General features: G+C 45.8%; 1 protein-coding gene across 2 annotated transcripts in view; it reads left to right on the top strand.

Moving 5' to 3' along the window:
* The window catches only part of TNFRSF11A (TNF receptor superfamily member 11a), a 57,844-nt gene that overhangs the window by 24,091 nt on the left and 6,611 nt on the right, over window positions 1-27,142 (top strand). The window contains exons 3-9 of one of the 2 annotated variants that reach the window (XM_066247043.1): window positions 2,101-2,226; window positions 6,015-6,158; window positions 10,243-10,336; window positions 11,926-12,017; window positions 13,492-13,605; window positions 16,508-16,560; window positions 17,871-18,639. In XM_066247043.1, the coding sequence (XP_066103140.1) occupies window positions 2,101-2,226; window positions 6,015-6,158; window positions 10,243-10,336; window positions 11,926-12,017; window positions 13,492-13,605; window positions 16,508-16,560; window positions 17,871-18,639 (1,392 nt within the window). Of the gene's footprint in view, window positions 1-2,100; window positions 2,227-6,014; window positions 6,159-10,242; window positions 10,337-11,925; window positions 12,018-13,491; window positions 13,606-16,507; window positions 16,561-17,867; window positions 18,640-27,142 lie in introns of both variants that reach the window. The other variant, XM_066247042.1, reaches the window with a different exon arrangement.

The following is a 27,142-nucleotide window of genomic DNA, read 5'->3' as shown; positions in this document are numbered from 1 at the left end:
ACAAACACCTTTCTTCTCTCCGTAGATAAAATCACGTAGAAATCAAAGGCAGTTTCATAAACTGGTACTTAATTCATGCTGGAATGCCTCTTTCCAAAAACACTATTTCTTGAGAAGGCAAGAAGGTTTTTTTGTTTGTTTGTTTTTCTTTTTCTTTTTCTTAATTTTAATGGGGTGACATTGATAAATCAGGGTACATATGTTCAGAGAAAATATCTCCAGGTTATTTTGACATTTGATTATGTTGCATACCCCTCACCCAAAGTCAAATTGTCCTCTATCACCTTCTATCTGGTTTTCTTTGTGCCCTTCCCCTCCCCCACTCCTCCGTCTTCTCCCCCCCCCCAGCCCTGTAACCATCACACTCTTGTCCATGTCTCTGAGTCTCATTTTTATGTCGCATCTATATATGGAATCATATAGTTCTTAGTTTTTTATGATTTACTTATTTCACTCAGTATAATGTTATCAAGGTCCATCTATGTTGTTGTAAATGATCCGATGTCATCATTTCTTATGGCTGAGTAGTATTCCATAGTATACGAGTGGCACAGTGGATAGAGTGTCTGACTGGGATGTGGAAGACCCAGGTTTGAGATCCCGAGGTCTCCAGCTTGAGCGCGGGTTCATCTGGTTTGAGCAAAAGCTCACCAGCTTGGACCCAAGGTCGCTGGCTCGAGCAAGGGGTTACTCAGTCTGCTGAAGGCCCACGGTCAAGGCACATATGAGAAAGCAATCAATGAACAACAAAGGTGTTGCAACGAAAAACTGATGATTGTCACTTCTCATCTCTCTTCGTTCCTGTCTGTCTGTCCCTACCTATCCCTCTCTCTGACTCTCTCTCTGTCCCTGTAAAAAAAAAATGTGGCAAGAAGGTTTTTAAAAGTATGCGTTAGCATTTTGTGATTCAAACTCTCAAAATATGCAGTTAAATTCTTATTGAAAAATATTATCACAGAAAAATTGGGGTTGAGGGGATAACCATACTGGAATTGTTGCTACCAAAATTGCCTAGACCCTGTTAACTTTCTCCCTACAAACATAGCTGCTGTGTCTGGAAGGTGGGCTGGTGACGATTTCCCCAAAATTGTTCCCCTATGACCACACATGTCTACGGCCCCAGCGAACTCCCAAGTCCATAGAGTCCGCATTTACTCATTGCTCTGGGGAGGAGACCGTATCTTTGAGGAAAAGATGGTTACTTTATAACAGGGGTCGGGAACCTTTTTGGCTGAGAGAGCCATGAACACCACATATTTTAAAATGTAATTCTGTGAGAGCCATACAACGACCCGTGTATGTTAGGCATTATCCAATAAAAATTTGGTGTTGTCCCGGAGGACAGCTGTGATTGGCTCCAGCCACCCACAACCATGAACATGAGCAGTAGGAAATGAATGGATTGTAATACATGAGAATGTTTTATATTTTGAACATTATTTTTTTAATTAAAGATTTGTCTGCAAGCCAAATGCAGCCATCAAAAGAGCCACATCTGGCTTGTGAGCCATAGGTTCCCGACCCCTGGCTTATAACAAGATTCTCTACATATTTCAGCTCCAAATCTTTCTTGGATGTGCAGAATCAAGATCCGTTGCGTGTGCATGTGTGCATGTGCGTGTGTGTGTGTGTGTGTGTGTGCAGGACTCTCTGATCAAACTAAGTGAACCAGGAGCTCACAGTGTATGTAGGACAGAAGAGGGTAACTATCCAGATTGATGGTGGGGGGATTGGAGATAGGAGTAGAGGGGAAGCATAGCTCTCTTGCTTAGCCTGCAGGGAACCCCTTGAGTTCTGCAGGCACCAGTTTGAAAACTATTGAGCTTTATAACTTAGTCATCAGAGCTTTGGGGTGGGAAGGGTGATCTATCACATTGAAGACGTAAGAGCCTGCTGTGACCCGAGAAGTTATATTTTAAGCCAGCCTGGAGTCCTACGGAGCCCTCCACTGTGAGGTGCGGCCTCATCTCGTGTATCCTACTATCTTTGGGGCACTTTCTGGGATCACGGTCATGTAAATGGTCCAGTAGACTGGTGCCTTTTGTTGTTTTGGTTTTTGGGATATTTTTGATTAGTGTACCTTTCCTTTTCTAATCTAAGGAACATATATGTCTTCCAAATGCACTACTACCTCGGACAGTGTGTGCCTGCCCTGTGGCCGGGATGAATACCTATCCACCTGGAATGAAGAAGATAAATGCTTGCTGCATAAAGTCTGCGACACAGGTGAGTCAGTCATGTCGGTGGGAAGATGGGTAAACGACAGTTTTAGATCTAGCTGTGCTGTGTCTTTGGTGGGGCGTAGGACGTAGTTGGTATAATGTTATGTCAGGAACCACACAAGAGCTGATTTTCTCTCTCTGGTATCAGCAGCTATTGACGATCACGGCCAGATCAGTTTTCTTTAGGTGATGTTCCATTTCTATCAATCCTTCTCCATTTCTCAGCTGGCATACTTGATCAAAAGAAATTTCCCTTGCCAGCTGTGTACTGTTACCCTGAAATGCAGTACATACAGGAAGGGCAGAAGGAATGCTTATGCCTTTGTTTACCACGTTCCAAAATAATGACTCGATCACCAAGCTTTCTCCAAAGGATTTCACAAGACTATGAGGAACTTGTGAACTTAGAGTTAAGGTGTTTCAGTCTATTGCAGTAGCTGGTTTCAGGGGTGCTCAGACTGCCCCACCTCCTACAGGTGACCCCATCTTTCATATGACCCCAGGCATCTTTAAGAGCTCCCTTGCTTCCTAGCTCATCTTGGACATCTGCCCTGTACCTAGAAGCAGACATTTCTCCAAGGATTCCTGATCGTATTCGGAGAAACATCTTCTTTAGCAACCTTCTTCTGGGTGCTAGGGAGACTCATTGCTTCTGATTGATCCTTATTTATATGGTTTTTCTTTCCCAGTGGAAAAAAATACTGAGAAATGTATATGTTTTAAAACCATAATTTTTCTAACATGTTGGGGACAGCTGGCAGGTTTGGGTTGGAGAAGATAACACGGAAACTCCACTGAGCAGAAGCGTCTGATCAAGTCTTTTTTTCTTCCCTCTGCTTAGTAATGACCTTGACTCACTGCTGACCTTGACTCATTGCTGTCTCTCGGAAATAAGGACTCATTCTGTCTACTGCCCAAATTGATTAGAGTGCAAAGCCTGGTTCACGAAGATATATAAGAATACATCAGGCTTGCATTCAGTTGCAGTGAGTGGGATACTGTGCACGTTTATACACACCGGCCTCAGACAGTGGGCACAGAAGGGAATGGAGATTTCTCCCGGTTCACTGTGCTTGGGCCTGAAGGGGATGAGGATAAGAAATGTCCCACACTCCCTGCCGGCTGCCACTGGAGCGAGTAAAGGAGGGTGCATGTTTCACTTGTATATTTCTCTTTCCCTTGGAACTGTGCTCTAGTCAGTGCAGGCTGCTATCACAGAAATCCATCCACAGACTGAGGGGATTAAGTAAGAAAAATTGACATCTCACAGTTCTGGAGGTTGGACGTCTGCAATCAGGGTACCAGCATGGCCAGGTTCTTGGTGAGGGCCCTCTTCTTAGTCTCAGGACAGCGGCTTTTTTGTTGTGTCCTCTCTGGCAGAGAGCAGAGAGGAGCAAGCTCTCTGCTGTGTTTTTTGTTTATTTGTTTTGTGTGTGTGTTTTTCCGAAGTTAGAAATGAGGAGGCAGTCAGACAGACTCCCGCATGTGCCCTACCAGTATCCACCTGGCATGCCCACCAGGGGGCAAAGCTCTGCCCATCTGGGGCATTGCTCCATTGAAACCAGAGCCATTCTAGCATCTGAGGCAGAGGCCATGGAGCCATCCTCAATGCCCAGGCCAACTTTGCTCCAATGGATCCTTGGCTGTGGGAGGGGAAGAGAGAGATAGAGAGGAAGGAAAAGGGGAAAGCTGTAGAAGTAGGCGCTTCTCCTGTGTGCCCTGGTCAGGAATCAAACCTGGGACTTCCACACACTGGGCCAATGCTCTACCATTGAGCCAACCGGCCTGGGCCTTCTGCTGTGTTTTTTATAAGGGCACTAATCCCATTCATGAGGGCTCCACCCTCATGACCTAATCACTTCTCAAAGGCCCCACCTCCTAATACCATCACATTGAGGGTTAGGAGTTCAATATAGGAATTTTGAGGAGACACAAACATCAATCCATAAAAATCTGTAATTTTTCAGGAACATAAGTACAAGGGCCTTTTGGAATCCAGGTGAGATGGGGGTAGAAGGTCTGTTTTAAATAATGTTACTGTGCTGTATTGTGTGTGTGTGGTGTGTGTGTGTGCGCAGTTGATCCTCATTATTCAGCATGGTTATGTTCTATACCAGGGGTCCCCAAACTACGGCCTGAGGGCTGCATGCGGCCCCCTGAGGCCATTTATTGGCCCCCACGGCGCACTTTTGGAAGGGGCACCTCTTTCATTGGTGGTCAATTGGCAGCGTTGCTCACGTACAGTACTACTTCCGGTGACACGGGATACACGTGTCACGGCTCCGGAAGTGCATCATATCACTTGTTACAGCTAGCAGTGACAAATATGGAACTGGACATTGACCATCTCATTAGCCAAAAGCAGGCCCATAGTTCCCATTGAAATACTGGTCAGTTTGTTGATTTAAATTTACTTGTTATTTATTTTAAATATTGTATTTGTTCCCATTTTGTTTTTTTTACTTTAAAATAAGATATGTGCAGTGTGCATAGGGATTTGTTCATAGTTTTTTTTATAGTCCGGCCTTCCAATGGTCTGAAGGACAGTGAACTGACCCCCTGTGTAAAAAGTTCGGGGACCCCTGTTCTATACAATCACCACAAACACTGAACTAGCAAATACTGAACTTCTGTTCCTAAGAGAAACACAGGTTCCTGCAAGCTTTGGTCTCAGCGGTTTTGCCATCCGATCAACACACCACCACCTTGTTTTAAGTGTGTTTCTGTTTAAGGACACCTTATTTAATAAGTACTTGATTCATTAACACTGGACTCACAACCCACAGCACTGTAACTCATGCCTGAACTAAGTTTATCTAATACACATTTTTTTCTCCCTAAGACATGCTGCTGCCTCCTTGGACTTAGAAGCACTGGACAGCACTTATGCCCTGTGCTTGGGGGCTGTTTTAAACAGTGAACTCACCAACAGCAAGTGCACACAAACGCCAACATAGGACACTAAACAGACCACAAAAAGGACACTTGTTTCCAGAATGAGAGCTGAACCAATAAGGCAGAACCTTGTTCACTCTTACCTGGAACATGCAGGTCCAGTGTGTGGCTGAACGTTGTCACCACCCTGCAGAAGTGCCAGTGGTACTGATTTGGGGGCTACAGTGACATTTTAGCCAGTGGGTGAAACTGCTGACATGAATCAGTGGATAGCAAGGACCAACTGGGTGTGAGCATTCACCTGTCCTCCACAAAAACTGCCCAGGGTAACAGGAGAGCACTTCGCAATGCGCTGTGAGAAAAGACATGTTATCCCCAGTGAGTGGGGACAGAAGAATTCCCCAGCGTGGCTTCGGGCCCAGCCTCTGCACTCCTCCACTTACTTACCTGCAAGGGGACCCCAGGTTTCCAACTGAATAACTGTGGCCCTGCAGGCTCTCAGAAGGAATCTCCAATCTCCAGAAACCTCGTTCTCTTAGGTCCTGTCTGGCATTTGTGTTGATACTGTTCATCACATTTGAATTTACTTAAAACCGGGAGACTATGAAGTCCCTTTTGCATTAGCCAAAGTCAGTGGTGACTGCAAACTCTCCAGCCCATAATCTTCCCACTAACGTAAAGAGTGCTTTTTACAAAGCCACATGACTCTTGATTATTGAGAGAGGGAAAACCCCACTGGGGTGTTGGAGTGCCAGGCGCAGGAACTGGGAGGGAACTTGTAGTTCCTGAAAGCGTCCGTGCCCCGAGGAGGCCTGGCACTGCATTCTGGGGGGTGGCACAGTGCCGTGGCAGGTGGGTGCCTGCCGTGCCACGCTACCCTGTCTCTGTTGCCCGCAGGCAAGGCCTTGGTGGCGGTGGAGCCCGGCAACCAGACGGCCCCGCGGCGCTGTGCCTGCACGGCCGGCTACCACTGGAGCGAGGACTGCGACTGCTGCCGCCGCAATGCCGAGTGCGCGCCGGGCTTCGGCGTCCGGCTCCCGGGTACGGGCTCGCTCTCTCTTTCGGTACTTGGGCAATCCCCCCCCCCCACCCTGAGGCCGAGGCCGGCTCCCAGAGGGCTCCCTGCGGCGTGAACTCCCCGAGGAGCCGGGGAGCATCGGAGGAGCAGGAGGGTACCCTGGGAACGGAGCCCACGTTCTGGTCCAACAGGAGCGTGTGAGCGCTTGGCCCACGTGCCTGGCTCCAGGCTCCTCCATCTGCGAAGACTCAGGCTGGCCCCACCCCGTAGGAGGGAACCCGATAACGCAAGGGTCCACCAAGATTAAAAAAAAGTGTGTACCCTCTTAGCACAATTGAAAAAATCATGCACCATTAGCATATATTTAAGTTGACAGCTCAAATTTTTTTTATTACAAATTTAGAGTTGCTAAGGGCTTCGTTTTCAGGGAATGATAGCAATAGTAACACTTTCTAAAATATTCAATGGAGTGTCAGCACCATAGCAATTTTATACCCGTCATCATGTATTGAAAAGTGCACTCATTGCCTGAACTGTAGGAAATGTTATGCAGTTCTTTTCCCTGCTTTGATTTGTGTTGATGTCACCTTCCCCACAGAATTGTATCCTAATGTATTTTTGTGCTTGAAAGGCTTTTACTAATCACCTTTTGTGTCCAAAAACACACACCTATTTGAAATATTAATTTTAAAAAAAAAAGGTTCTAAGGGTTTAAAACACTCCTTCTGGACTAAGTTGTTACTACAGTTTTTACACAATAGGTCAGAAACAAATATATTATCTTTTGCTATATTTTAATATGAAAAGTGAAGGTTTTATGAACTTCCTATTGAATGGAGTTGTTTCCAGTTAGTTCATATCTTCATGGTTGCATACAACTTACTGTTAAAATGCAACAGGATTCAACATTAATTCTATTTCCACTGAGTGCTGGGTAGGTTGTTCATGTAAATAACTAGATGTCTAAGGCAGGACTCTGTGACAGGAGTGTCTCCATCTGGCAGCACCTCCTGTTTACGTGTCTAGGATCACACAGCGATGTGACCTCTCAGCTGTGTCTAATGACTGCTCAGTTGAGAACTCAACTCTGTGCTTCAATTTTGTTGAAAGTAAAGATAGAAATCTTTTTGACTCGGAAAAGTGTTTCTGAGAGTCACTTACTTCTCGGCTCCTAGGTACACTAAAGCAGTCTCTTCAGGGTATAACAAAGGATTTACACCTGTTAGTCTTTCCTGTAGAGGCATTTTGTTTTAACCCAGACTGCTTGGACAGGGTTAGGAGAATTAAAATATTACTCATTTCAGTTCATATTGAGAAAAATGTCCATGACAGAATTTCACTGTTATAGTCAGTCCTGATCATCAAATGTATCAACTAAACCAGACAAGCTTTCTCTTAGAAAAAGCCTAATTTGATTTTTTTTAAATAATTAAAATCTTGTTCAATTACATTTGACATACAACAACATTAGTTTCAGGTGTACAACATAGTGATCGGACACTTATATACCTTACAAAGTGATTATCCCGAGATTGACTTGATGTTCAATTTTTTAAAATAAATCTCCCGTCTGGCCTGTGGTGGCGCAATGGATAAAAGCCTCGATCTCACTTGCTGAGGTTGCCGGTTCGAAACCCTGAGTTTGCCTGGTCGGGACACATGGGAGTTGATGCTTCCAGCTCTTCCCCCTTCTCTCTCTCTCTTCCTCTCTCTCTCTCTAAAAATGAATAAATAAATAAAAAAGAAAAGGTCTTTAAAAAATAAAATAAATCTCCCTGTGTCAGCTGGCTGGCTCCCTCCTGAATTCTGATTCTCAGGTAGACAAGGAAGGCCCAGAGCCTTTTTGCAAATTTGTCACCTACATAAAAAAAAAAAGGTTCTGTCACCTTTTCTGCTTTTTTTTCTGATCGAAGTTCTCTCTGACTGGATCCTATGGGAGTGGTTCGTTCTTGGCAGTAGTGGAGGGTAGAGGGAAGTACATGCTGATTAAAGATGTCACTTCTGCCCTACCTTGCACTTGGCACTTGATCCTTGAACGACGTGGGTTTGAACTGCACAGGTCTGCTTATATGCAGATTTTTTTTTATAAACTTACAGTATTGATCAATACTGTGCAGTATAATCTCTTCGGTTATTTTTCAAAACATTTTATTTTCTCTAGCTTACTTTACTGTAAGAATACAGTATATAATACATATACCTTATACAATATGTGCTAATTGTTTATGTTATCAGTAAGGCCTCTAGTCAACAGGAGGCTATATTAGTAAAGCTTTTGGGGAGTTAAAAGTCGTATGTGGATTTGTGACTGCTTGGGGGGCCGAAACCCCTAAACTCCATATGGCTCAAGGGTCCCCTGTATTGGAATTCAGAGCGACTGAACCTGGTCCCAGTTACTCTGTTCCTGTTGTCACAGTTTTGCCTCTACAAGACAGGGGAGCCAGATGTGGCACGGGTGCTCTGAGTGTGGGAGCCCGGCCGTCACCAGTGTTCCCACGGGCTGCTGGTGGGCATCTCAGAGGTCTGGCACCAGAGTGGGATTTGGAGTGGGTGAGAAGTATGCCTTCCTTTGCCGAGTGGGAGAAGTGTGGTTACGAAAGGGAAAGGGGACAGGAGCACCTTCAGGAAGTCCCCGGCAGGTCCGTTACAAAGAGCAGACGGATATGGAAGCCCCACGTAGGGAAATCAATGCACTTAAGTTCTACTGCTTTGTAGCCCCTTGGGAAGTCTTTTTGTTTTTAAGGTGTTTTTTTTTTAATTTATTGCTTTTAGAGAGAGAGAGAGAGAGAGGCATCAATTTGTTGTTCCACTTATTTACGCATGCATTGGTTGACTCTTGTATGTAGCCTGTTGGGGGATCAAACCCACAACCTCAGCATGTTAGGATGATGCTCTAACCAACTGAGCAATCCAGCCAAGACTCAGACTGTGTTTATGTTTTTAAAAACTATTTGAATTTATGTGAATGACTGATGTCAACTGGTCTTTTAGCAAATCAAATAAGTTAAGAGGGGAGGTACCCTCTTTATTAAGGCAATTGCAGAAATCAAGAATATACTTCCCACTTGACTCAGGACAAAGAATATATCATTCCTTATTTCAGTATTTTATTCATGAAGCTAAACCACAGAAGCACTACTAATTTCAAGAGTAATTTGTGGTTTTGATGCAAGTCAGTTGCCTGATCATGGTGCTGCCTGGTCACCAGAGGGTCGGCTGACCAAAGGGTTAGCACACATCAGCAGCAGTGAAGGTGACAGACATAGGAGACCGGAGGCATTTCCTATTTTGATAGCATAGTTGATGAGGTGTGTGAGAGAGTTGAAGAAAGCTGACTAAGCTGGACCAGTTCCTGCTTTCTGTGCTGTGGCTAGAGGCAGGGGTCCAGCACCCAGCCTACCACTCCACCACTTGTGATTGTGTAAACAGTCTTCTTGGAACGTGGCCACACCCACTAGGATGGATTTCCTGCTGCAAAGGTTTGCAGCAGGGACCAGAAGGCCTGCAAAGGATGTCTTCCGGATGGCCCTGTACAGAACACGTTTGCTACAACCCTTGGTTTAAGAGAAAAAGAGACCTGTAGGAGTTTGTTTGAGAAAACTGTTGTCAGTCCCAGCCTTGGACTGGTGAGATTAAGCTAGTCAGAGGAAGTCCGGTCAAGACGTTTCCCTTACAAGCAGTAAACATCCATTCTCTGTGGATGAAGGTTGATGTAAGCCCAAAAGGCTGGAAGGGGAGATCAGACAGGTGCTTGGTTACAGCAAGTCAGACAGCAGACTCCCCAGCTAGGGCACAGTATTGGTGACCAGGACATTGGCTCTGAACAGCGCAGGGTCAGGGCCTAACCCAGATACTGGCAGTAGGGACCTGACCCTGAGCCAGTCCCTTCCTGAACATGATAACTGCATGCCTACCGCTGGGATCGGGCACCCTCAAATCTGGTGGGGGTGGAAGCAGTGAACCACCGGGGGGGGTGTGTGTGGGGGGGCAGCAAGAGGCAGAAGGGCAGCTCCTGATGTCTGTCCTCCGGACCACCATCCAAGCTGATCTCTAAGTATCCTTGTTTGGTTTTTGTTTGTTCTGTTTGTCCGTTTGTTATTTTGACAGTGCAGCTCAACAGAGACACGGTGTGTGAGCCCTGCCTGGTAGGCTTTTTCTCCGATGCCCTGTCTTCCACAGAAAAATGCAAACCCTGGACCAAGTAAGTGACCACGAAGGAGCCCCGAGAGTCTGTTGATTCTAAACAACTCGGCCTCCGTCATCCTCTCTGGGCTGAAAACAGGCTGAGTTGTTGAGGCTTCCTCGCGAAGAAGCCTTGTTCCACGTGGGAAAAGTGTAAAATTCAGTGTGGGTGAAATAAACCCATCCAGCCAACCAACACTTCAACCTGATGTGACAGATACTGTGTGTCACATTTTAGGTTCAGTTTGCCTCAATCTTTGACTTAGAGTCGCAGCTTCTTTTCTCCTTTTTCTAACCTTATTGAGTTTAAAACGTTTGATAACATTTATCATTCACTTATCACCTCCACTTCCCCAGCTTCCCAGCACCACTGGTTAATTTGTCCAGAGATCTGTATGTGTGTGTACGTGTGTGCATCTGTGCATGAAGCAGCCTCCTGTTTACATAAATGTTTGCATACTGTAAACACCGTGGGTTTTTACCCACATAATGTATCTTGAAGGATGGTGATTCCATATTGGTTCACTTAGACTTTCACGGCTTTTTATAGGTATGTAATATTTCAGTGTAAAGGTGTGTGGTAATATAGTTAATAACTTTCCTATTAATAGTTAGGTGGTTTCCAGTTTTGTGCAGTAATTAATCATTTTGAATGAATCAACTCACATAGAGTGTTTCACACTTATGTTAGTGTATCTATAGTGGAACCTGGATCCTTTCCTTGACTGCTTGTTGCTATATATTAATACTCAGTACAATAATTCTTTCAGTTCCCAATGTATTCATTCCCATTAAATATTTATTTTCCGATCCACTTATCCAAGTTTTATGTTGAAGAGATTTTCTGTCTTTTCAGCTTCAAGACAGCATTCATCAAAAGTGTATCACTGAGCAAGTGAAGCCTTTAAAGTCTTCCTTACCAGAGACACCAGTCTCCTGTCTTTCAGGCCACTCTGTCAGAGTGGTTCCTGGAGAGCTCGGGCATGTGCACTTCTATTCATTCATTTGTCCACCTGCGTGATGTGGGGACAGGCAGTGGGGATCCAAACGTCCAGGAAGGCCAGGTTTCCTCTCCTGAAGGAGTTAGCAATCCAGTGGAGTACCTTTTTTTGGGGACCAAATAAGCCAACAGGGTATTTTGCAGTTTGGATGTCTAGGGGACAGAGGTGTAGGGCCCAACCCCCCACCTCACCTGCCTGATTGAGTTGCAGGAGGCTGTGCTTGATTCTCATTCTGCCCACTTTTGTTCCCTGGGAGAACTAGTAGCGTGTTTCTTCTTGGTGTAAAGTTAGATTGACTAGTATGGTGGGGGCTGTCTTTGAGTTGCCTTGGAAACTTAATTGATTTGCTAATGGCCCACTCAGCCCTCTATATTAAAGGAACATGTGCTCTCTGGGACGGCCATCTTTCCTGCTAAAGAAGATAGCAGAGAACTAGGGAGCCCTTCTGAGCCCATCTTATATATCTTATTTCTTGATGTCGATTTTCATCAATTCTGCGCTGTTTCTACTCGTGACCCTGAAATATACATGTCGTGTGGGTTGCGACACCTTTTAAGATATATATATATATAAAAAACTGAAATACTTACCTCCTTTCCCCCCATAGCTGTACCACTCTTGGGAAGACGGAAGCACGTCATGGGACTGATAAATCAGACGTGGTTTGTAGTTCTCTGCAATCAGCAATACGACCGAGTGGTATGTTTCAATGGAGCGGGTTGGGTGGTAGATGTGCCCCCGTCTGGTCAGCTCATCTAGATCCCCCCAAATTTCATGCCATATGTGGAGGGCTCATCTCTCCTTTTCCGTCTCATCCCATTTGCAGTCAGTGTAATATTTCATTTCTGTCCATATTTTAATTCCAGATATGTTGTTTACTTGATCATCTTCTACTCTGGAATGGATAACTAATGGATTTATATGTATGAAAAAGAAAAGAAAATTGAGCTACACACATAAATTGAAATGCCCAAGTAGGGTAGGGCGGTGATGGTCACAGTGAGTGTCAATGGGAAAATCTGGTCACCAACCAGAGTTCGCCACTTGTTGGAATATAGCTGTCATCATTTATGAAACATTTTGTAGATCCAATTAGTCTTAAGTACAGCATCAAAAGCTGACGGAGGGTTGCCTGTGAACGGCAGTGGCCGGGTATCCAGGTGGGTGAGAGAGTGGTGGTGGCCCCAGGTGTCACAGCACTTGGGATGGCATTGGTATCCAGAAGCCCTTGCCAATGAGGCAGGAGATGCCAGGCCACAGAATCCCAGTGTTAATGACGTTGGACTAAGAAAGTCAGGGCTTTCCAGCTGGCACCTTGGGAGACAGGAGGATATCGATGGTGCTTGGCATGGAGTTACACAGTCACAGCAACATTTAAAAACAAACAAACACCATTTTGAAGATAATGTTAAAAGTAACCAAGAGAATAAAACATTTTAAAATAGAGAGGAGAAGAAAGGCAGAGTCCCAAACAACCCAGGTCACACCAACCAAGAGTTTATAATACAGGTTGGGCAAAAGTAGGTTTACAATCTTGAGTACGTGAAACACAGAGTCTATGCTCGTCTTATTACTTATTAATCATTGTATTCCTTTCATGTGAACAACTGCAGACCTCCTTTTGCCCCTCCCTATATGAAGGCTCTAGCACTGGCATGATCAAAGGGGAATGAAAAAACAATAGTTGGGTCTACATCGTGCTGTAGATGAAATGCCTGAGACGCTTTGAAAGACAGCTATGGTCTCTCCTCACAACCAGCAAAACCCTAGTGCTGGGTTGTTATTTGGAAAGAGATATGAGAGGGACTTCTTTTTGCCTCAGTGGCTGGTCACCTGGAGAGGTTGAGGTGTCTGCAGGTAAGCAAAGGTGGAACTGGACGGCGTGGTACACATGATTTTAATGGTTCTAAAGTAGAGCCATTCCCAGGTGGTCCTGGGCAGTCCTCGCTGAGGTGGTGCTAGGCTGTGGGCCTGGGCCATTTTGGTGACTCTGCCCTTCGGAATGTGAGCGCTCTGTGACGAGCCTCCAGCCAGAGTCCGGACCTTCCTACTCCTCTTATTCCAGACCAGCATCCTTGATTCTGGGCTTGATAGAAAGGGTTTTGTTTACAGGCTTAGAGATGAACATCCAGTTGCCTTTAATACTTGGTTTTCTCCTCCTCTTCTAACCCAGAGCCTCAGACTTACCTGCCCAGCCTGATTATCCTGCTGCTCTTCATATCTGTGGCCGTGGTCGCTGCCATCGTCCTTGGTGTTTACTATAGGAAGAAAGGGAAAGCACTAACAGGTAGGTGTCTGTGCGGTTTTTGTAAATGAATCTTAAAAAAGAAATAGATATGTCTCTAAGTCTATGCTTTGGAAGGCGTGTATATTGCTCACTGAATATATCTGGTGATCTGCTTAAAATGGGTGCCTTGAGGTGGTTGCCCTTAAACTAAGTGAAATACTCTTCTTTCCCCCTAATTCATTGTTCTTTGGCAAAACCAGCAAAACCCATTGTGCCTCTTTATGTCTCAGCAAACAAAAATATGCTGGGGCCAGGAAACCGATGACTCTTCAACCATTTGTTTGCATTGTATCGGTTACATGGTGTCAGATACACAGGGGTTGCACTTACCTAGAATACAAATATTTTTAATGCACCCAGTTAAAAACAGGGACAAAATGTTCAGGTCAATGGTGGATGGAAGGTTCTGACTGGGGCATTGCCTTGCAATATGAATCTGAAATTATGAAAACGAGTTACCTTATGTTTGGTAAAATTTACGTGCTTGTGTTGAAAATAAACAGTCAGTGTTGTCTTATTTACTGTGAATAATTTTTGGACCAAAATTATTCTGTTTGACAGCATCTTTTTATATCACATCATGTTTGACTTTTATACTAGAAAGCAAAAAAGTGTGATTTTTAAGAAAGGATTTGAGGCTTCAGTCAGTTTCCTGAAGATATCTCTTCATGCTTAGATAGTCACTTCATTCTGTTTTGAAGCAGCATTGTCTCACCGTCCTTTCCCATTTTCAGTTGCTCACTTGTTTATCGTCCCCATGTCTGCTTTGCTCTGTTTGGTCAGTTCTCCCACATCACCTCCATGGGCTTCTGGAGAGCCTGCATATCTTGCTGTTTCCATGAACATTGTCTTACCAGATGGCACCTTGGGTGATCAAAGGATTGATGAAAGAGGGAAGAGGGTGACTGAAGAGGCCAGTGTAAAGCAGAGAGCAATGTTAATCCATCTGCAAAAGCCTGTTTACTATCGCGTATCTTTATTTAACACTATTTCACTTCCCTAACAACTCTGTAACTGGGATTTGAACAACACGTGTTCAGATGCCGCGGACCACTCTCGTCGTCATGTTTCTGGGAGATAAACAGACTTCTGCTGCTTGTCCTTTAGTTTTTGCCTCCCTGATAATCTCCGACTGCCATCTCACCGATGAGAGGGACCGTGGGCCCAGTAGTTACTCCATCAGGATTTATGACCGTCGCTTTTTCTGCATCCTTTCATCACATGCTGATGGCCCACCAGGGACGGGCTGGGCACTGGGGTCTCAATCCCAGGCAACACAGAGGCAGTGAGTGCTCTCATGGAGGAGGTGTCCTGGTGGGCAAGGCAAGCCTGGGGCCACAGAGCGAGGCTGCATGTGGAAAGGGGAGGTGCAGAGAGAGTCCCAGGTGATCTGGGGACACAGGGGTTAGTCAGGGCCTCCCAGATGAGGAGACAGGACAGCAGGTCTAAAAGACACAGTGAAGTTAACTGAAGGGGGTGGGGGAATTTATAGCTTTCCACCTGGACAGAATTTCATGATGGAGGGAGCAGGGCAGGTTGGGGGATTGAGAGAAGGTTGGTGTAGCTGGCGCAGAAGGTCTGAGCCACGTGAGACAACACTGAGGATGGACGCATGGCCAGAGGATGCTGCCCGGCAGACCTAGCGAAGGACTTTGCTCCTTCTCCTTAGCAAAGGGAAGCAAAAAACGGCCTCCTGGGTTAGCATAGAAAACAGATGTGGGCGGCAGTCAGAGCGGATGCAGACATGCAGGTAGGGGGTCCTTCACAGTCATCCAGGAGAGAGGTGATTATAGTAGTTACAACTATCACCTCTGCGTGCAAATATTATTTTTAGTATCATTTGTAATTGTCTAATACTGATTCCTACAACGAAAGAGCTATAGTTTTCCTTTTATTTGGAGTATCTTTATTTTTATGTAATTTTAAAGTTATAAAAAGGAAGCAAGACTACTAATGATGATGATAGCAATTTCTGACATGTATTGAGTGTTTATCTGATAAATGCATACCGTGCTCTGTGCATTTTACATGTACTAACCAAATCCCCACATCACACTCTGAGGCTGGCACTATGTTTCCCTGGTTTCATAAGGAGGAGACTGAGGCTCAAAGGGGTTAAATAAAGGGGACAAGAACACATCATAGGTATCATTAGCTATTATTATGACCTAATTATCTTCCAATGGAGAGCTGACAACTGAATTCAACAGTAAATTCAGCAGAGGTGGGATAAAGTTTTATCTTTGTATTACATAATTTTATAGACTTTTTTTTGAATTTATAGATTTGACTAAGTTTTGTCACTTCTATTTTTATAAGTTGATGGAGATAGTATTTGTAGATGCCACAGAATGTATTCTATTTTTTCCTGAGAAGCAACAAGGTATAGCAGAGAAGGATTTGGGACTTGCTGGAATGCTGTGGGGTCTGCCTCAGCCTCCCGGCATGCACTTGACTTTTATTATGCGTATAGCTGAGGTAGTTCACTGGACAGGCAGCTTCCTAGACCCACGTTGTCTTCGTTCCCCTGCAGTGCCCAGCCTAGACCCTTGTACTCAAAGAAAAATTGCTAAGGGACTGAGGATGTCTGTTGTCATCTAACAGTGGCTCAAACACCCTCAATTGTGCCCATGGGCATTCAGTGAAACACTAGTGGGTCATTTTTTGCATCACAGGGATCAGGAAGTTCTGTTTTCAATGAGAGGAGGAGGAGTATGATGTCTTTATAGTTTTTAAATTGGTTGATTTTCTTCTGAATGTTACTACTCTCTGAAACGATCCCTGAAAGACATGCAGAGGGTTGTACTTAAAGATAATATTGGAATGACATAGTGGTCAGTGATCTTGCACTAGAAACAGGAAATAATAATATGAAGACCTTATCCTTGCTTTGTTTTTCTAGCTAATTTGTGGCGCTGGGTCAATGAGGCATGCGGCCGCCTCGGTGGAGATAAGGTAAATTTGAGAATCTCAAGTGCCTCTTTGAAGTACTTTCAACAATTAGGCTGAGATAGTTTTTAGTAAAATATTGAGCCCCCATTGGGAAAGGAGTACTTTCTTTGAGGGGAGGGGACCCCAGATCCCAGGGCTGATCCACCCAGAATAAACCAAAGCCCAGGTAAGTAACTCATCCTGAACGCTGCTTTCTTTGTATTGCATTCCATTTTGGTCACCTCTGTGTCCAGATATTAATTCTATTATTTTTTCAGTGCCAGTCTTGATTGTCTAGCATAGAGTCCTAGAAGGAAAGAGCTTCCATTTTTTTTTCTGTGTTGTTATTTTGGTAACTGTTAATTTTGATATAATTTCCAAATTATAAAAAAGCAGTGAGAATTGTTACAAAGAATGTCCACATGCCCTGTTCCCGGGTCTGCCAATTGTTCCCACTTTGTCACATTGCTTTATTATTCACTCTTTCTCTTTATGTGTGTATATCTTTTTGTCTTGAGCCATTTGAGAGAGAACGGCAGACATTGAGCTCCAATCCCCTTACATTTAGACGTCATTGTGCATGTCTTAAGAGCACGGACATTCTCTTATATAAGCAGAGTTCCTTTATCGAAATCAAGACATTGGATAGTGGAACAATGCTATTATCAAGTCCACGTCTGATGTTAAACTTTCCGTAGGTATCCCACGATGTCCTTTCAATCCGTTTTCTGAGGCATGAAAACATACACGTTTCCAACCACGAGCTCCTGCTGATTTCTCCGGATCATGTCCCAGCAGCACATTCTAACCCTTTCTTGTTGCTCTGCCTCGTCTTTTCTCCTGCAGTAGGAAACCTGACTCCTGCTGTTCATAGGATTGTTACTCATGTGCCCAATTCCAGATACATAGAGAGTACAATAGTTTCAGAATTACTAAACCCTGCCACAGCAAGAGAACAAAGCTACCAACCAGAGTTCAGTATTTGTTTAGAGATGTGGTTTTTTTCCACATTGAGTTTGAGCATGTGGTGTGTGTAGTCCAAGCTCTGGGTGCTGACGTTGCTGGGGTTGGCTGGCTCTTGGCCTTGCTTCCATGAGAACGTGCCCCGCGTGTGAACATGCAGTTAGTTTCCTTCGGTTCTGCTGTCTTTGGTGTCAGGGTTCTTCCCCGCTCTGTAATTTTTAAATAACACAACGTGCTATATAGGGAGTGTTCCATCTGTTCTTGTTATGGTGGAAGTAATTACTATAAACACCGTTTTCGGCTGTGTTTAGCAGAGCCACGTTCTAATAACTGGGGATTAATGCTTCTGCCTTCTGAATTTCAATCAGCAGGAGTCCCCCGGCAGCAATTTTAGCAGCCCGCCCGCGGCAGCTTCCAATCAGCGCAAACTTGGTGACGGGCTCTTACTGCTGAGGCTGGAAGAGAAGTTGTTTTCCGAAGACGCGTGCTGTCCAGACGGAGGCGGTGTCTGCGGGGGCGCATGCGCAGGCGGTGGTCCCTGCGCACCCGCGGGGGATGTCGGGATGCTCACTTTGGTCAGCGAGGTGGAGGGGGACCCCTTCAAGCAGATGCCCATGGAAGACGAGTACGTGGACAGGGCCCCCCAGACCCCAGACTCTTTGCTGTTCCTTACTCAACCGGAAAGCAAATCCACACCCCCTTTCTCCGAGCCCCTGGAGGTGGGGGAGAATGACAGTTTGAGCCAGTGCTTCACTGGGACGGAGAGTCTGACGGATTCAGAAAGCTGCACCTTGGCCGAGCCCCCCCGCGGGACGGATTGGATCCCCGTGTCCTCTGAAAAGTACTTGCAGAGAGAAGTGGAGGGGGGCCACTGTCCCTACTGGGCAGCCTCCCCCTCAGTGGATGACTGTGCAGGCTGCGGGAACCCTCCTGGGGAGGACCGGGAGCCCCTTCTGGCTTCCCCCCAAAGTGGACCTTTGCCCCAGTGCGCCTACGGCATGGGCCTTCCTCCGGAAGCAGCAGGTGACAGGGCAGAGGGCAGAGGCCAGCCCGGGGATGGTGCGGACACCGGGACTCCCAGCTCCAGCAAGGGTGGTCCTGGGTCTGGAAGCCCCTCCGGTGACCAGCCGCCTGCGTCTGGTAAGTGCCTCTTGTGGTCTCTCCCTTCTGAGCAGAAAGGCCTGTTTGTGGTGCAGGGTTTGGAGGCAAGCATCACAGACCATTTGGGGAAAACAAAGCTCACTTGGGAAAAATTCAACTCAAGCATTTTCTCCTGCTAAGCCTCTACAGAACAGGGTCCGTTCAGGCCACATATTGATCGGGTTTGTGAATCTCGTCCACTGTCCTGTGACTTTCTCCTCTACCCCTGGGGCTGTCTCTTTTTTTTTTTGTACGTGTCCCTTTTGTGCACAGACCTCTCATGATGGGATTAGATCTCAAAGCCCTGCATTGACCCCCAAATACAAAGCCAACATTGATCACAAGACTGGCCAACTTCTAGGCATTCCTTCAGATTTCTAGTTTTGTTGTTGTTGTTTTAAAGCAACCTAGTCCTCAAATCACCCCCCTTCCCAAAGCTCTTATAAATCTCAGGAGAACAAACAAAATTATGTAGTGAGTCCTTCATTCATTCATATTTATCACGAGTAGTTTATTCGTTCTATATCAAGTTAAGGATGCAGTTAAGTGTCCCTGGATGCTTCATGTGTAAAGCCCCTTCTGTTACCACTGCATGGGATGTATTTATGGCACCTGGAGGATAATGTTACAATTTAAAATTATTATGGAGATTTATCCCTACATCACTGTTTGAGCACGAATAGCCCACCAATTACCATATTAAAACTTATTTTTCAGGACACTAAAGCACCCCGTTTTATTACATAGTGACAAGGAACCATGCTGCTGGTAGAGCAGGCTTCCTCTGGCTCACCTGGTATAAGAGAGCCTGATGAGTGGGGTCAGGGACTTCTCTGAGAATCTTTTAGAAGTTATAGACACTCTCCATAAAAATGAATATATGAATATATACTACTTAAGGGGCTTCACAGAATCCTCTAACACTCTCTCCATCCCTCCCCAAAAAGCCCATCCATGGACCACCTTTACCCTGGGACATTTTTCTTTTTTTTTCTTGCTCTTTTATTTACCCCAAGTGGTCATTGAATTATTTCATAACCCTGGGTCACTTGACCCCTGCCCTCAATGAAGAGATGGTTGCCTCTTGCTGACAATGGCCCCTGGCTCATTTGGCAGAACAAATGTACTTTAACCTGCTTTCTAGCTTTGTGGTTTTGCTACAACTACACACATTCACTGATTCTATAATGTCAATTCTCAGTCAGAGCCAAAGAAGGAGATAAATTTGGGGCAATTTTTCAAAGAACTGATGTGTTTTTCCTTCAGAACACCTCAACATTTCTTAAAGCTCTTCAGGGATTTCCATTTCTAAAAGTGTGGCTCTGTTGTTCTGTCTTTTTAGCCGTGACTTTTCTCCCCGTTGGCCATACAAACATGCAGAACTCTAGTTTGGGGGCTGAGGATTGTGGGGAGGCACAATCTGAGTGGCAGAGGCCACCTCTTAGTGACACTGCCGGGGCCAACTGGTTTTTCCATTGGTGACACCAAGAAGGTGACATCAGCCGCTGTGCGCAGATCATTGGCAGTTCTTGGAAGAACAGTGTTGGTTGGCCACATTTGAGATTTTTTTTTCTTAGTGTCATGAAACCAGAAGCCAGATCTGTCTTCTTCCTTTTCGGAAAGAGTTAAAACAGGGCCCCTGTCTGCTTTCATGATCTTTTATATCTCAGCTCTAAGCATCTAGGCATGGAGGAACAGGAAAGAAAAGTGTGTCATCAACGAAGTGGTGCGAATTTGCAGAGTTGACATTGCTTTCTCTGTCCTGTCTGGCGCTTAGCTGTGCAAAACATCGTAGTGCTTCTGCCTGCTGATGCCAGCAGGCGGACCAGGTTCACTGTCGCCTGAGCAGCAGCAGCAGCCGGATTGATTTCTGAAGCTGCTCCTCCATAATTACTGCTACGTGAACTGGCTTTCTGGCTTCTCATCAAAATAGCACTTTCTCATCATTGCTTTTTTTCTTTAAATGCCATAATTTATGTTCTATAAATGTGTGAAAGAGGGCACAATTAGGTACAAGATAAGGGGTGGGGGCTAATCCTCCTATTAGATCTTCCAAAGCCACTGTGCTCTCCAGACTTGACCTGGAGTTTTTCATTGGGTGTGGATTCTGATGTATGGGTGTTTGAAACACAACCAAATGCAGTGGTTTCCAGAGAAATGACAGCCATTTCCTCAGCAGGGAAGAGTATCTCCTTGGCACCCAGCATTCTTTTGAGGAGAACGGTGGTTCTCCAAAGAGCTCTACAAGTCTACCTTTGAAAAATAATACCCAATGTCAAAGCTATTTGAGCAATGGTCATAACTCTTACTAAAGACCAGTGAGAATTATTAGCAAAGACCAGCGAAGGGGGAAAACATACTTCTTACATAACTATGTCTTAAATTTTACATCTTACATTGTTATCCTTTTGACATGATGGTGGTTACCTTAGTTATAAGCCCTTTCGCCTGGAGTTTCAATAATTCTCACTATAGCTAGAAAATTATTGCACCTCCAAAGAAAAAAAACAACTGCTTGTAATTAATGTGTCTAGCATTGGCCAGCGGCTTATGGGTTCTGAAATCACTTAGTGGGTTCAGCCCCTTCCAAGCAGCAGGGAGTTATTTCCAAGGGCCACAATGATTCTTAATGAACACCAGCTACATAGTTGTTTTTCTACTGGCTCTTTAGCAAGGGTCCGCTGTGCCATGGAGACTTGGAAAAGCTTGGGAAACAAGTAGGGACTGAGGTCGGGGAGTGGACAAAACAAGAGGAACCAGCGCTTTGAGAAGACAAAGCCTTCCCTGAGCCGCCTCTCCCTACCTGCTGCTCTGTTAGTCCGCATCCTCCGCTCACCCCCCTAAGTGCCGTTCAGTGTCTGCCCCTTCAGTCAGGAGCACCTCGCCCTGTCTCCACACTGTCCCCTTTTCTGGAGCACGCAGTTCCTCCTGTCCTTCCAGGCCCAGCTCAGACGCTACTTGCTAAACCAGGGATGGCAGGCACGCCGCTGTGTGGCTGCTCTCTCCTGCTGTGCCCTTGGCAGCCCATCACGATTCATCCGGAGTCTTTCTCGCTGAGCCTGGCACGCTCACACCCCATCTCTTGGTAGCCACACGCACTCCTAGGAATATCCATGAGTTTTCTCATCTCTCCCAAGGGGGCCTGGTCACTGTACATGTAGTGTTTATAAGCACATTCATTCATTCATTCATTCACTCACTCGTGAATAACTAGGGAAACAGAAACCAGAGCATGCTGTTTGTTCCCACATTCACTTTCAGCTTCCCGCCTCTTCAGTTTGTTCTGGGGAGTGAGGGTACCAGGTAGGGGACGGAAGGACTGGCTGTTCCAGACATACCTAGGTATTGGGGGTGGGGGCCACACAGGCTGATGCCTGGGAGCCAAAGGCCATGGAGGATAGTGGCACACACTTCCCCCGTCCATAGTCTCCCATCCCTAGGTCCCCACCCTCTCTTAAAGTGACTGTTCTTGACCATCTGTTTTCATCCTCCAAGGGCAGATAAAGATTGTCCTGCCCCAGTTCTCTTCCCGTTTCTTCCCCTCCCGCAAGTGACCGACAGTCCACTGTCTCATTCTTTTTTCTCCTGTTGGAACGCCATCCACTAGCTTGTGTTGCACTCTTAGCTAAGTACTGTAAGGGCGCAGTGATTCTGTAAGTTCAAAATAGTTCGTAATTTGGTTATTTGGTGATAATAGTGAGCATTCGTTGAGGCTGAAAGTCAATGCACTATTTCAAAATATATGAAAAATTAGCTCAGTGTATACTTTGTTTTGTTAGTCCTGTTTGCCCTTTCTCTGTTCTCATGGGGCTCACTTTGGAAGGGTTTCATTCATAAGCCATTGTAAGTAATCATCAAGCATGATTCTGAATGGAACTATTAAATATTGCTTCCCTTTCCTTATCATCATACACCCAGTTTCTCCCAAATGCTAAAAAAGAACTTGCATTTCCATAAAAAGGAAAAAACACAGCAGAAGCCAATGGATTAAATACAAAACCAGTTTTTAATAAATTCCAAAAGCACCCAGGGTAGACTGGGTAGTTGGAGCGTAATTGTGTATATTTTTAGTTCTCTCCCTTGGAAGAGTATCTAAATGACAGTTGGATGGTCTTATTTGTGGCAGTTCTTGTGATTTAATATTCATACATTATGCATTTTGAACAACATAATAAGCTTTTGAGAAGACAAGTGTGCATTCCTTTGTTTAAAAATGTAAATTCTGTCAGGGATTGAATTCTGAAAATGAAGATGTTTCTCTCTGCCCGAGAAAGATTCCATGGAGCCTCTCTGTGAAGACAGGACTGCTTGCTTTCTTTTAAAAAAATATTTTTAAAATTTATTTTTACTGGTTTTAGAGAGAAAGGAAGGGAGAGACATCGCTTTGTTGTTCCACTTGTTTATGTACTCATTGGTTGATTCTTGCATGTGCCCTGACTGGGGATCAAACCCACAACCTTGGTGTATGAGGACAACATTCTAACTGGCTGAGTTAACTGGCAAGGGCTAAAGACTGCTTTCTGATCATGAGGGGAAGAGAGTCACTTTATTTGTTCATTGTTTCTGTTGAACTAAATGCTATTTTTAACTTTCTCAGGTTACCTGAAAATTCTTCTAGTTAAGTCACATGAAATATTCATGTTAAGCCAACTAACCCATCTTGTATGTTAGAAACTCTTCAAAATTCCTAATGTACTAAATACCCTCATGTCCTTCCAGCTCCCCAGTCAAAGTTTTGGGTTGCCTTCAGATACAGCTGAACCAGTTGACTCGAGACTGCTTTGACATCCTGCTTGTCTGACTGCGGAGCCCGTACCTGTACTGTCCCCCTTAGCTGGCGGCCAGGGGATCTTCATTTGTTCACTGTGTGTTCAGTGTGCCATAGAGTGAGGACAGACACTGGCCTGGGGGAGCTGGCTACCTGTTGAGTGTGGGGCAGTGCCCAGGCCAAGCCCAGAAGGTTCCACGGGACAGGGCCCCAGGGTCTGTGTGGTAGATGACGCTACTCTGGCCTGGGTCACTTCTCCTCTGCCACTTGTCCCAGAAAGTTACTGCTTTTTCTCTCAGAGTCTTTGGTGATGAAAGCTCTTCATTCACATGCCTCCAAACTCATCTTCCTTTTGCAAACGAAAGTGGAAATACACGGCTTGTAGGGGAAAGCTGTTGGAAGGCCGCTGAGGAAAGTAAGGAAGAGGGTGTGAAGAGCCCTTGCTTTGCTTGTATTCTTTTTTTTTTTTTTTTTTTTTTGGCAGAGACAGAGAGAATCAGAGAGAGAGGGACAGATAGGGACAGACAGACAGGAAGGGAGAGAGATGAGAAACATCAGTTATTCATTCCGGTTCCTTAGTTGTTCATTGATTGATTTCTTGTATGTGCCTTGACTGAGGGGCTACAGCAGGCTAAGTGACCCCTTGCTCGAGCCAGTGACCTTGGGCTCAAGCTGGTGAGCTTTTGTTCAAACCAGATGAGCCAGTGCTCAAGCTGGCAACCTCACAGTCTCAAACCTGGGTCTTCCACATCCCAGTCCGACGCTCTATCCACTACGCCACTGCCTGGTCAGGCGATTTGCTTGTATTCTTGAGGCTCCGTGGACTGAATGTGCTGGGCATCAGTTCAGGCATCTTGGCTGAGCCTCATCCTTCCCTGTTTTTTGTTTGTTTGTTTTTTGTATTTTTTCTGAAGTTGGAAACGGGGAGGCAGTCAGACTCCCGCATGCGCCCGACTGGGATCCACCCGGCACGCCCACCAGGGGGCAATGCTCTGCCCATCTGGAGTGTCGCTCTGTTGCAATCAGAGCCATTCTAGCTCCTGAGGCAGAGGCCACAGAGCCATCCTTAGTGCCTGGGCCAACTTTGCTCCAATGGAGCCTCGGCTGCAGGAGGGAAAGAGAGAGACAGAGAGGAAGGAGGGGGGGGGGTGGAGAAGCAGATGGGCGCTTCTCCTGTGGGCCCTGGCTGGGAATCGAACCCGGGACTCCTGCACGCCAGGCCGACGCTCTACCACTGAGCCAACTGGCCAGGGACCATCCTTCCCTGTTTATACTCCTCCCTTACCAGCTACCAACAGGGAGGAGTCCCTTCTAACGGTGGAATATCCTGGGCTTCCTTGGCACTCAGTGGAAAGAGTTACCCCTTTGGGGCCATGTAGCAACTGCAGAAATCATGGCAACCACGCTGCATCGGAGGCCCTGCCGCACCCAGCTGGTCACGCAGCTTGCTGGCACGTCCTGATTGGCCATCCAGGACGTCCTGGCCATCTCAGTCAGCCTGTATAACCCCATCAAACCTTCCTGTTCTGAAAGGTAGAAGCACATTTTAAGGAAACATTGCTTTTATGCAAAGGACAGTTCAGGACTGAGGCATACCATAGGGTCCGGATATTACCGTCATGCTGAACCGTGACCCACTCGAGTACTGCATTCAACATGCAGCCGACTTGCATGACAAGAAAGGAGACCGTGGGGTTTGGTGTAGATTTATACAGATGAGCATTCAAACCAGAGAGTCAGAATGATGGATTTTTTTTTCACAAAGAAAACAGAAGTTGATTAGCTTCTAGAGGAAAGTGCCCTTCCTGCCTTCAAGATGTATTGAGATCACCCAAGAAGCGATGGGAAGACAGCATCCCTGCTCAGTACCTTTCCCAAATCCTGTTCCCTGGGGAGTTCTAGAGCACTGACACCACCTTCTGGGACTAGTAATGCCATCACTGCCCCCTGTGACTAAGTCCTTGCTGCTTCCCAAGCACGTTCAAACCCTTCGTCACCTCTGACCCTCACGCTGTCCAGCTGGGTGTTCACGCAGTCATTTATTTGTCTGTTTAATAGTTATCCGGTGCCCCCCCATGCAGCGGCATGCTGCCGGGCTAGCAGGGCTCGAAGACTGGTGCTCACTTCCTAAATGGGCAGACTGAGGTCTGGGTAGCTGTTAGATGGTTTGTCCCACATTCCACGGCTGGTAGGTGCCGAGCCAGGGCAAGACCATAGCGCTCTCAGACCCCTGCACCCTCCTCTGCCCCGCCCCCTTTGCCACCTCCCCCCCCCCAGCCTGCCAGCCACTGAAAACTCCATCCCTCAAGTCACCAGTGACGCACCTTCTGCTCTTCAGAGACTGAGACTCCAGGGTGACATTGATGTCCTTAGATCACTTGCACAAGAGTTGGCATTAGGATAAGTCATGAAAAAAACAACAACAATGTCAGTGACAAGAGGGGAAAGGTAGCCAACCTGAATGTTCACATGCAAAGTACCTGCAAGCTGGTGTCTGCAATGCATCTGCCTGGCCTGGAGGGAGCAGTCAGCTCTGGCTCGGTGGTGCTGTTTCTATTACTATTAGTACTGTAATGGCAGCTCTCTGTATCTCCATTCGCCCATAGACGGGCCCACACTGTCCTTTCCCGCTGCACAGTCAGCTGACTGAGGCCTCTAGCACACTGACCACTCACAGCAAAGGGTTCACTCTGGCACACCCAGGTCCTCTGCTCCCGCCTGGCGAGCGGCCATGCTTACTAAACCCGTCCCAAGAGCACAAGACGGTCCTGTAATGGAAAACATTACTGTTACATTCACTGGAAAAAAAATGATAAGCATGAAAATTGTTTCTGTGAAAACTGTTAAATACTGCAGGACAACTAAAAAGAGGAGTCGCTAAAAACGTTTGCTCTTGAGGTTGAGGAGCATGAGACAACAATGAAAGATTTGAGGGAGTGAATGTCCCTGAGGATTCTGCACTTAGACTGCTTGGCAAGTGACTCCATTCTCATTCCACTTGAAAAAGACAAAACTGGAGACTGCAGGCAAAACATTAAATGTATAATCGATACAGTGAGCAGACCTTCTCTCAGAAGGACAGGCCTCAGTTCTACATCGGAAACTTGGTGTTGAAAGTTTTACAGCAAGGGGTAGGGGGCTTGAACATCAGCAACCCATCTCAGAGGGTCTGTATTTCTGGGACCAGGTGGGTAGCCTCTGCACCTCAGTGTTTTACTGAAGACTTCTTTATCAGCAGAGAAAATGAGCTTGGCACACACTTCTGCAGTATTGAAACATGTCCATGTTATGTCACCTCCAGAAAGAGTGATGCTAACTTAAAGCATCACTGGGGGTGACACCCAGAGCAATGCTCCTAAGAGCCTCCTGCCACTCACCACGGGCTTTGCAATTTCCAGAGCCTCATGCAAAATGAAAATATGAGGCTGCTTGTGCAAGAATTAATAAGAATTTCAAGATGGTGACAGCAGAGTATTAAAGCAAGTGTGGGGCCCTGCTGTGTCCAGGGCCCTTCTCGCGCACGAAGATGGCTCTGCTGCCACTTGTGAAGTCCGGTCTGTGCTAGGCTACTACTCACAGAAGGCAGCGTGCAGGAATGGACTTGGACTTACTTGATCTGAGGTTGTTTTGTCATTAATAGTACCTTCGATAAAGAAACGTGAAGAATATAATTGTTTGAGAAGCTTATACTCTTTCTTGGTAACTTTTCTTTGCATCCTAATCATCAGGAATTTG

This window comes from Saccopteryx bilineata, chromosome 11 (genome assembly GCF_036850765.1).
Source record: "Saccopteryx bilineata isolate mSacBil1 chromosome 11, mSacBil1_pri_phased_curated, whole genome shotgun sequence".
Lineage (NCBI taxonomy): Eukaryota > Metazoa > Chordata > Mammalia > Chiroptera > Emballonuridae > Saccopteryx > Saccopteryx bilineata.
Note: the sequence above shows the minus strand (reverse complement) of the source record. Positions and strands in the feature narration are given on the sequence as shown.